The sequence below is a fragment of the Neolamprologus brichardi genome, chromosome 14 (assembly GCF_056152115.1).
Source record: "Neolamprologus brichardi isolate AB-2024 chromosome 14, ASM5615211v1, whole genome shotgun sequence".
NCBI classification, from domain to species: domain Eukaryota; kingdom Metazoa; phylum Chordata; class Actinopteri; order Cichliformes; family Cichlidae; genus Neolamprologus; species Neolamprologus brichardi.
The window spans coordinates 5724314-5736329 of record NC_142117.1 but is presented as its reverse complement, the minus strand read 5'-3'; the positions used below and the strand labels follow the sequence as shown (position 1 = coordinate 5736329).

At 39.8% G+C, this 12016-nt stretch overlaps 1 protein-coding gene across 1 annotated transcript in view; it reads left to right on the top strand.

The window, feature by feature from the left end:
* Positions 1–12016, top strand: part of tox (thymocyte selection-associated high mobility group box) — a 58147-nt gene that overhangs the window by 44100 nt on the left and 2031 nt on the right. The window contains exons 5-9 of the mRNA XM_006808411.2: positions 552–797; positions 3501–3725; positions 5828–5908; positions 6011–6499; positions 11281–11441. Coding sequence (XP_006808474.2) covers positions 552–797; positions 3501–3725; positions 5828–5908; positions 6011–6499; positions 11281–11441 — 1202 coding nt within the window. The remainder of the gene's footprint in view (positions 1–551; positions 798–3500; positions 3726–5827; positions 5909–6010; positions 6500–11280; positions 11442–12016) is intronic.

Here is a 12016-nt window from a genome sequence, read left to right as displayed (position 1 = left end):
AAGCCCGGGATTTGACAGACATTGCGGTCTAATAATTAAAGCACTCACGCAGTAAGGTAGTGCGTTATTATTTACTTTGCACTCATCCTCTCCCACATGTGAAGTTTTGCACTAGCTTCTCATGGGAGTAGCAGTGGAGTTTAAGATCTGTAGTGAATACTTTTGGGCTTCTGATCCCATCTTTCCTCAGACCTGTCAGTTGTTACCACCATTACTGTGAGATTTCATTATCAGTTAATCCTGGACTGCTGCATAGCAGAGACAAAACCTGATCAAATGAGGGGTAGAACGTCCACACACAGAGGCCCAGATCAAGGATGCTTCATTTTTTATTCTTATCCAAATCAACTAATACTGATTGGATGTTGCATCCCAGGCTATAGTACATTACATAATGTGTTTTGCCTTTTTGGAACAAAGATTCTACAATAATGTACAATAATGAAAAGTTAAGCGAGCTAACAGCAGATTGGAATATTTTAAACATAAATGCAACAAAGGGAAGTCATCCACTTTTTTCACTGCCATAATCACTTGTTTTGTTTACACAGATGCAGCAGATGGTGAATTCAGATTCTCGGTTTACCAGCAGCCAACAGCCAATCGAAGCAGCGCTTGGGCCCAAGAGCCAATCAGGCATGAGCCAGCAAAACCAGTTGTCCACCATCAACCAATCCCAGCTGGGACTGAGTGGGAACTCTGCTACCCATAATTCCCCTTCACCTCCTGGAAGTAAATCTGCCACTCCATCTCCCTCCAGTTCAGCACACGAGGACGACAATGATGATGGACTCAGGGTAACAACACACAGACACATGGACGCAGCATCTTCTGTTCAAATGACTCACATCTTGCTGGGCTGTAACACCCAGTTTTCTTTTGTGAGTGCATAGATACTAGAGAGCTATTTTAATAATGTTATGTGTCATCATGGAGGCATTCTCCATGCATATCAACTAGACAGAAATCAGCTCTCTCGTTGTTGGCTGTCTCACACCGCTCCAAACTAACTGCTCGTTTTCTGGGGAAATGAAACTATTACTGTGTTGCTGAATAATATTTACCAACTTTGTCACACACTATAGATAGGAAACAGTATAAGCCACTGTGCAGGTAATTTTTTCTTCAGGAAGGGAAGGGTGGAAAATAAAAGAGCAAAAATGAGTCTGATACTCGTACACATCATAACAGGGGCACCCCTTTATTGAGCCGCATGCAAGCTCAGGAAAACCCAGTGTGCTTATTAGACAATGCAGATTAATTTATCTGGCAGCTTTTACTCACAGATGGTTTAGAGTGCTTTAAGGAAGAAAAATTATTCATAAGAGCAATATTAAAGGCATTAATTTACCATGATAAAGAAAGTGCAGTTGTGGTGCAGCATTACTAAATATGACCTTCTTCATAATCCCAGTGAAGGATCCTGCATGAGGACACAATTTTCAGCCAAAGATTTTGGTTATGCCATTGGCCAGATGGTGATGTTACGTGAATCAGATAACAGCAGGAGGATTTTTTTCCTATGATGTAAGGCTGCAGACAGATGAATTTGATTAAAGCACATACCGTGCTGATGAGGCAGCTTAGATGAGTTTGTTTTGGTTAAGTGAAAATGTATTTCTCTATAGAAAATCACTGCAACAGCTAACAGCCATCAAATCATAGAGAAAGCAGCACAACTGATACCACTTTAATATAATTTGTAGACACAATAATGTTGCTCAAGGGTCATTATTGCAGCTTGACCAATCGTGTCATTATGATGTCATAACTTTGCACCCTGGGTCCAGTACTTTCCTTCATGACACTGAAGTTTGTGTGTAGTATTATTTTCAGACTTGCTGTTTTCAGTCAAACATTAATTACTTATGTTTGAACGCCCTTTCTCAACATTTCTTTATATCATTTATATTGAGCACTAGTTTTCTAGCTTTCTGAATGTCTTTCAAAGTTATGGTTTGGACATCGGCTGCTTTTTCACTCATTTTCAGAGAATTGTTCACTAAGCCACTTAATAACACTGACCTCAAGTGATGAACCAGTGTTGTGTTTAAACATATTAGATAACATAGCAATGACGCAACTCTAAATTGTACCTCTAGGCACATCGTTACTAGCAGCCTGTTGCAAAAACATATGACTACATACTACTTCTTTAGGTAAATCCATGAAAATTGTCAAAGATGACACAATTTGAGGCATTTTTGCACTAACAAGGTGGTTTCCAAAAAGCTATTAGCCAATAACTTGACGCATCTCAGCATGGTATGCAGTGTGCCCTTTAAAAATGTGAGCAAACTGCACATCAGCCCCCGACTTCATGTGCACCTCAAGCACACGTTTATACAAGTATTTCTTTAACAGTATAGAAAATTCTTCTTCCTCAGCTGGGCTTATGTTGTTATGACATAAAGTATATGATCTGAACACTGTTAAATGATAATCAGTAATTAGTGAAAGTTTCTCAGAAGAATAACTTATATAGACAATAACGTTTGTGCAGATGTGCTGCTTTTGCTGAGGTATTATGGCGACTTCACCCATTTAGCGCAGCAATGACTGTAACCACTCTACTGAGAGGCTCTTCTGCTGGTGGGGACTTTCCCTAAGACCATCTCTGCGGTTCACTTATAGTTTAACATCAAAGATTAGCTGAGGACATGTTTTAAAAACAGTTTTGGTGGGAATTGTTCAAATGCAAACTTGCTAACAGCAGAAAGAAAATCACTCACTCTACAGTTTTTAATGTTATATTTAATTTACATTCTAACATTTTATGCTTTACGTGTTATATACAAATTTCTCTTTGTCAGTCTATATCGAGGGTATCCAAGTAAAATTTAAGGAGGTCCAGTTAGAGAAAATTTCCTCAAACATTGGTCCATAAAATCATAAAGTTCCACATAATTATATATATTTAAAATATAATACGTTTTCAAGTAGACTGATAGTTGTAAAAGAAAGTACAATTTAACAGTATTTTAACGTTTGTAATTAACTTTTACAATGGACTGGCAGGTACTCTAACAATAAAATAATAAAATGTTCTTTTCTCATTTCAAGTAAAACAGGATTTGGAGTTTTTTTAAAAAAAAGGTGTCTTCAAATAAAATGTTTAATTTTGAGAAATGAAAAGGTTTCATTTAAGTTTCCTTTTTTCTTCTTTTTCCTTAACTACACTTCAAAGCAAACCATCTCTGTGTTAATACTCCTTTTCCCTTTGTTTCTCTGAATTACTGTTTTCATATGCGCTCTGAAAAAACGATTTGATTGGCTGAGATTGTTCTGTGTTTTTCCTTAATAATTGATTACAATGACGACTGTAAAGACAAAGGAGGTTAAAATAACCTTACCATAAACATAAGAAAAGCTGAAAAATAAAAACAGTCTGTCAAAATCTAGTAATAGTCGCAGTCCACCTATTGGTGACCTAGGATCTATATATTCATCCATTCACATTTTCTCTGTATACAGTGTTAACCTTTATTCTGTTTCGGCAGGGAGAGAAGAGGCCAGCAGCAGCGGACATCTCCAAGAAACCGAAAACGCCAAAGAAAAAGAAACGAAAGGACCCCAATGAACCAGTGAAGCCAGTGTCTGCCTACGCTTTGTTCTTCAGGGACACCCAGGCTAATATCAAGGCACAGAACCCCAACGCCACCTTTGGGGAGGTGTCAAAAATTGTGGCCTCCATGTGGGATGGTCTGGCAGAAGAAGAGAAACAGGTAAGGGGAGGGAAGGCTGTACTAAAGTAGGAATAAGGGATAATAAATAGGAAAAGACAAATTTCACTGTATCTCAGTAGTTCAGTTTTTTGTGACATCTCCCTTCATATGTGAAACATTTCCAAAAATGTCATTAGCACCACCCCCATGACTCTTATTGATTCCGCTGAGTGTCACTGCTTATATTTGGTGGTTTGCTGCACAAAATTGCAACCAAACTGATAGTGATTCTGCAAAGTTCTAGTTAAAACTCATCCTGTGAAGGCAGGCTCTTCACCTTTATAGAGCTCATTTTGAAACAAAATGATTAACACAGCCCAAAGCAAGCACATCAGAAAATCAAATACTGCAAAGAACATAAGCATAACACACACTAAAAATCATTAAGCAGAGAGAGAAAACATATTAAAACAGATCAAAATCAAATCAGAAAAGGCTTACCGATAAGTTAGTCTTCGTTGGGCTGTGAGTGACCGACTTAACCTGAATACTCAGGCAGTTCATCCCACAGCTTAGGGCTCTGACAGCAAATGTCTGCCAGCTGCAGTTTTAACAGATGTCCTCTGTTCAAAGATCTCAGGCTCTATCGAAGCTCATGTCTGACTAGCAGGTCATATAGAGGACGGATGCCACGAAGATCCTTAAAAATCAGCAGTAGCATTTTAAAAGCTGAGTACCAACAGTGAAATGAAGCTAAACTTACTGATTTAACAGTAAGTCGTTTTTTCTGGTACTTGCATAATATACAGAACTGATTCTCATTCCTCTCATCTGTGTTTTGTATTTGGTAGCAGTTTACAGTAAAATCTAAAATTAGGATGCAAAATTGAGGTTGGGATGATGGCAAATGCTATTTTTATATTTGTGAGAGAATGTTGGCATTAGTGATTTGTTTATATCACCACTGTCTAAATAAATCAAATCAAATCACTTTTATTGTCACATCACATGTGCAGGTACACTGGTACAGTACATGCGAGTGAAATTCTTGTGTGCGAGCTTCACAAGCAACAGAGGTGTGCAAAAAAAAAAAAAAAAAATACAATAACATAAAACAAGCAAAATATAAGAAAGGCTAAATCTGAGAGTAATAACTATATGTACAATATGGTAAAATGGTAAATGGCCTGTATTTATATAGCGCAACATATATTATATAGCGCAACATATTTACTAGTCCCTAAGGACCCCAAAGCGCTTTACATATCCAGTCATCCACCCATTCACACACTGGTGATGGCAGCTACATTGTAGCCACAGCCATCCTGGGGTGCACTGACAGAGGCGAGGCTGCCGGACACTGGCACCACCGGGCCCTCTGACCACCACCAGTAGGCAACGGGTGAAGTGTCTTGCCCAAGGACACAACGACCGAGACTGTCCAAGCCGGGGCTCGAACCAGCAACCTTACGATTACAAGGCGAACTCCCAACTCTTGAGCCACGATCGCGTGTTTCTACGTGTGTGTGTGTGTGTGTGTGTGTGTGTATACATATTTTACAAATTAAATAGAGTAAACGATAAAATAAAATATATAAAATATACAGAGGTTGGTAGTTGAACATGTGCAAAACAAGTGGCATTTATATCCAGTGTGGAGTGCAGATATAGCTTCAGAGAAGCACTAGCATTACTGCACTCTCGCCCTTGAGGCATAACATGCCTCAAGGGCATTACACATTTTATTCTGTGACATCATAAAGGAAGCAAATGCAGAGTGCGTGAAAAAGGCGATACGTGTCAGCATCATGTTTGTGACAGGAATCAACCGTTTATTAGGGGAATGTGAGCTCTAACAATACCAATGAGATTCACAGTCATTAATGTGAACCTAACAGTTATACAAGTGGCATGTCAGCTGGACTGATCGCTGCTGGGCTTCAGAGAGTATCGGCACATGCTTTGGGAATTGATAAATTTGCGTTATTAGATAAAGGCATTAGCTCAGCGCTAGAGTGATATTATTATTATTATTATTATTATTATTATTATTATTATTATTATTCTGATTAAATCCAACCTAAATTTTGTAGTTGTGCCTTTTGTTTATCAAATGCTGTGATGAAGGTTCACACTTTCAGAGTTACATGTTTGCGTTTCAGGTGTACAAGAAGAAGACTGAGACAGCTAAGAAGGAGTATCTCAAACAGCTGGCTGCCTACAGAGCCAGTCTGGTTTCACAGGTGCGCTACACACACTGATACACGCCAAGTTAAGTTACGGATTATACGAGTGAAGGGTCAGAAAATTCCTGATTTTCAGTTTTCCTTTTTCTTCTTCTACAGAGTTACAATGACCCATCTGAAATGAAGCAACCCCACCCTTCCTCCTCATCTTCCCCCTCTTCTACCTCCATGATTACACCCAAACATTCAGTGTACCCTGGTCACCCAGGCCAGCACCCTTCCTCCAGCCCACTCAGCCACCCTCTCCCTCCTCATCACCATCAAGGCATGTACATGCCCTACCCTCACCCCTCACACCCTTCCCACACCTCGAGCCCTGGCCTCAGCCCCCATCTTCCCCCTCCCCACCCTCAGATACATCCCCAGCTCCAGGCTCTGTCCTCCAGAGGGACGGTGCCACGAGCCAGCGTCCCCCATCAGGGAGCCATGTCCCTTGGCACTGTAGCGGCCGCATCCACCCCTCCTCTCCAGATCAGCCCTCCGCTCCACAGCCAGGCACACCTGGGAGGGCTGCACAATCCACACCATCAGCACCAGCAGCTCAGTGGCCACTCAATGGGAATGGCACACTCCCCTGCTATCACACAGGTCAGTTGCACTTGATAAATCTTACTATGATGATAATGATACATGCGTGTGTAGGGACATGTCTGCAGGGACAAGTCGCTGCCCTGTTTCCATCAGATGTGGGTCATAAGGTCATTTATGTGTGTGTTGGACCGTAATGGTGACGCAGCATTTGATTCAGTTTACTAAAAGATTTTGTTCACTTAGAATGATTCCATGTCTTAATTATATGTATCTGTTTTAGCATAAATATTAACCCTTTAAGACCTACCATAGAACAAAGTCCGCCAGAGCTTATATTATATTTTTACATGCTGTAGTGCCATTTTTGGTAGCATTTCAAGTTGCTATACATCAATACAACCATTACAGCCTAGATTTTAATAATATGTATGAATTAAGTGCATAGTGATTACATAAATTGCAAAAAAGTGCAATAAACTACAAAAAAATGTAAAATCGTTTTTGTTTTTTTAACATATATTTCTAGTTAGAGAAATTTAAGAGGCTTATCCCTCAAAACTGTAAATACAAAAAAGTTGCACAAAATAGTTTACAACAACAGGAAATTTATTTTGAGTGCCTTCATAGTTTTATTTTTGAAATACGCCAATTTTTATATACTGCAGGAAAAACGAAAATAAATATTATAGTGCAAATTTGCAAAAAAGCAGCATATGCATCAAAATAAACTATTTCCAGCAGTGCAATATGAGTCCTAAGCATCCCAGAAACGACACAAAGTCATAAAGTCAAACATAATTTTTAAAAACACCAGTATAGGCTCATTGAGGCCCAGACGATAAAAAACTACATTTCCGCGAAAATGACGTCACTTCCGGTTTCGGGCAGGTCATGGCGGACATGCGATAGTTCGCGCTGACGTCTAATCCAATGTAGGAAGTGTTATGAACAGCTGATCGGATCGGCAAAGCGTGTTTCTGGAATATTATGTTTTTGTTGCTGCAAGTGCTTTTTATGCAGTTTTTGCAAAGCTATATGTGGAAGGAAACTGTGACCGAGGACAAGCTGATGGCATAAGATGTAAGTACAACTCCTCCGGTTTCATATGCAAAAAAAATTATTGCGCTAGCTCACGTGGTTGCAGAGCTACCGGGATTTAAAAATAGTTATGCAAAACAGAGCGTGCCCGCTCCGACCGGTTTTAAAGGGTTAAATAAGTGTGGACAACTCCAAGAACCCGCTGAGCAACCGTTGTGTTTGTGCGTTTGATATCGGTTTGATGTGGAAGTAGGAAATAAGTGCAATGCACCAACCACATTTGCTGCATAATCAGTCATTTTTGCTAGTAATACTTTGAGATGGTGTGAGGACAGCTACAACACACAGATACTGCTGTTTAACTACATGTAAGAACACGTGGTTACCCATCACTGATGGTGTTGCTGGCAGGTGTTTGAAGTCTTTTGGCACAGGTACCATGGCTTTCTCCGTCACTGATGTGGATTTGCCTGAATGTTAGTGACTAAATGTCTAAATGGCAGAATGTTGTCACTTTAAGATTAGTTAAACCGACAATGTTACACAGCTGAAAAAGGACTTACCTCGACTGTAACAGAGTCAATCAGTCTGTCAGTCAGCCTCTCTGCCTTTACTGTCAGTGTTGGCTGCTCATTTAGTATTTCTGCAAACAGAGGGGAAAAAGAAAAGATGAACAGCTATGATATGAATTCATGGAAGACGGTCTCCTCCAGAATAGTTAAAATCAGAAGATTACCACTGAGCCTCACTTCCCATTTGATCCCCCTTCCTTTTTATGGTACACTTTTTAATCCCCAACTCCCATAATCCCTTTCTCTCCTCCATTTTTGCATATTTTTAGAAAAAGAGAGAACCGAAAACACAGAAAAGTAAAAGAGAAGGCAAAAATGAGAGGACACAGCTACAGAGCGCTAAAAGTTTTATTTTTTTTTTACTGAGTCAAGAGTGAGAACTGATGGGGGAAGGGAGAGAGGGGAGAGAGAGAGACAAAAGAGGCAGATGGGGTCTTTGTGAAGGAGTGAAGGAGAAGAATTTGCTCAACAATAGATGAATAGGTGAGGTAGAGGAGGAGGGGGAGAGGAGAGCGGGGGGAACCAAACCACCTGCTGTCCTCCTCTTTCTCCTCTTTCACTCACAACACTCAGATTAACTTCCCTTTCAGTCCCCCCTCCCCCACATACACACTTTTGTCATTTTACACACTCATTTTTCCATCTCTCTCCTCCCTCGAGTATCCTATGGTTAGAGACATGCTTGCTGATGTTTTTCCCCTCTTTTCCTCTTCCTCCCAACTTTACATTTTCACTTTTTTCCCTCCCTCCTCCTGGGAGATAGAATCAGAAAAGCTCTCAAAATTCTGTAATTACTGCTCATGAACCTGCGACCCATCCCTCTCCTTTTCATGCGAGTTTCATTCAGAACTTCATTCCTATCTCTGTTCATCTGAAACCATTCTGCCAAAGATGTGCTAATAGCTGGCTTTCAGAACCCATCAGCTGTCCATGGACTAATTCAGGTTGAAGGAGGAAATAAACAGTAGACCATTAAAACTTTCCTTAATGACACTTTAATGCAAGAAAAAAAGATTTTACTTTTTACCTGCTTTTTTCAAGTACTGTGACTAAATTTTCACTAAAGTTATGTTTGGCACAGTGAACCCTCTCACACTATTCAGGACAACTTCTCCTTTAAACCTTTCATTTTTATTTTCACTTTTATTGCTATTGTCTGAATGCATCTAGTGTAACAAAAGAGAGACCCCAGTATTTTTCTTCAATGCTACTTTTCCTGTCTCACCATCAACAATGAGCAGCTGTGACATGGACTCGTTCTATTACACAAAGTCCACATAAGGACAAAAACACTTTATTATTATTTAATAGCAGCAATATTAGCAGGAACTGTTTTGTGTTACAGGTTGTTAAAATAATATTTATTTATTTATTTATTTTTAGGTATTTAATTGTCATCGTATTGTTGTTGCTGTGCATGCTAGTAATCATAAATGCATGGCATTGCTACATAAGTGTAAAAATTGTACTGTATGGTTGTCGCACTGGGTCTCAAGCGGTTTGTTAGCACTAGCAGGTAAGCTAACTTTTTGCCAGATAAAAACTAATTTTATCTATGAAATCAAACCATCTCATCAACCAGTATAGATAGCACCAGTATTGTATTTAACTATCGGTCATCAGCAGGGAATTTGAAACGTGGGGCTTGGGTTTAAGAAGTTTAAGTTTGGGTTTAACACAAACTTTTGACTTGTGTTAACGCTACCATGTTTGCTAACATGCTAACGGCGGTCTGGCGAGGAAGGAGCGGCTAGTAGGTCCAGCGGGCATGTGGTGTGGAGGTTAGCCGGACAACTCGGAGGCGAGTCACTTAAATAGAACAAAAGACCTTTAGTTGGTTATATTAACAGAACAAGACCATATAAGCTAGGTGTCCACGGCTCTACTCTATTCGTACATGCATGTGCATGCAGGTAGGTAGTCGCCGGCGCCAGCCCATTACAGTGGTAAGGTCTGTCAACAGATGCTTGGCTGTAATAACGGTTTCTGCACTCACACTAGGAGACTCTTAAACTACTACAATAATAGGACGACACTCCCTAGTGGTGCTATATCATAATAAGGGTTGTTACAATGGACAAACTACAAACTATCTCTTAAAGTAAAATTTCATTTAACATTGCATACTTACGGAGCCCCTCTGATGACATGGTCCAAAAAATTAATAAATTGTGGCCACAAAATATACGAAATGGGTAAACGTGCCCACGAAATACTTATTTGTGGCCACGAAATACTTATTTGTGGCCACGAAATACTTATTTGTGGCCACGAAATACTATTTCGTGGGCACGAAATATGTATAACGTGCGCACGAAATGCTAATTTGTAGCCACGAAACACTTGACCGATAACTGTGATCCTTCCCAGGCCCTTGCAGTTGGTTGACAATAAAATCGATCCCAGCGTCCATGTCGTACTTACGTCTGTAAAGCAACTGGGCTCTCAATATCCTGTTTAAATGTCTCTCCATAATAATGGTTCCTTGCATTGCCAGGCTTTTCAAAATGCATTTGTAGCTCATTCCCAGCCTAAAATAAAAATCAATCATACTGTCTCTGTCCATGGTTTATAGGTTTAGCGTACACACATCAATATGATGTGCGCACATTATCTATTTCGTGGCCACAAATGCGTAATTCGTTGCCACGTTATACACAATTCGTGCCCACAAATTAGCATTTCGTGCGCACGTTATACCTATTTCGTGCCCACGAAGTAGTATTTTGTGGCCACAATTTATTTATTTTTTGGACCATGTCATCAGAGGGGCTCCGTACATACTAACCTCCTTGCTAACATTATTGCTTTTATCTAGTGGAAATACTAGTTGGCTAGCTTGCTAAATTATTTCACCAGCTAATGTGATCTGACACATAGATTTATATCTGGGGCCACAATATGTTACTGTTTTAGAACCCTCCACTGCGTCGCTCACAAATCCTGTCCTGTTACAAGCTTTGAAAGTGGCCACTCAGAAGAAAGTGGGCTTGTAATTATGATTGCTTTAAACAATGAATATTTTCAAGGTCTCCTTTTTTGTCAAACGCATATTTAAAATCACTAACTTATTGTTAAAGGTGCTCCCTCTTGAATCTTTTTTGTTTTTAAATAACTTAAAATCGTTTTGTTTGTTTACACCTTGAGGCAGTTGTTGTTGTTGTGGTTTGGCACATTATAAATAGAATTTGAATTTAATTGTTTGGGGTTGTTTGTTTGTTTGTTTAGGGCTACCTTCCCTCCCTCCAATCTGACTACCAGCCAATAGGTGGAGGTATCATGAACAGTGGAGCAGTGATGTCATCATCAGTGGATTACCACCAGATGGGTCGGCATACCCCGAATCAACACCCCTCTCTGGACTGGAGCACTGATTACCATGGCAACGGGTGTGTACTAACACTGCATTGGATTGCAGGTGTTTAAAAAGAAACCCAAAACTCAAAAGACATGTTGTTGTCTGCAGTGATGTTAGATGATGTGTGGTTACAGGTGGCAGTGGCCACATCCGATCAAGAAAACATGGTTCATGGAGGGAAAAAAAGTAACATCAAAGATACATTTCAAGAGCACCAACAACCCCTTTCTGACTACACCTTTCCTGTGTGGAAGTCTGTGACATGTTATTATAATCCTGGATAACAAAACTTTTAAAAGTAACTTGTAACATAGCAGTATTAGTACCATTTAAAAAGTTGGCATGTAACATTATATTCCATACTATAAGAAGAGAGATTGTTAGTCAAAGTTTTGCATTTAACTTTCACTTTTGCAGTTAGCATCTCTACCTCCGCATAACCAGCAAAAAGCTTGGTAATTTCTATTGAATTAACAGCTTTAGCCAAAGTAAAAGTTAGCGAACTGTGATTTCAGGGCTGTCCCGCCCAGTGAGCCTAACCACTAGTGTTGTGGAGCTGTAGTTAGCATTAAGGTAACTCTTCCAAATGCAAAGCAGAGCTCCTTA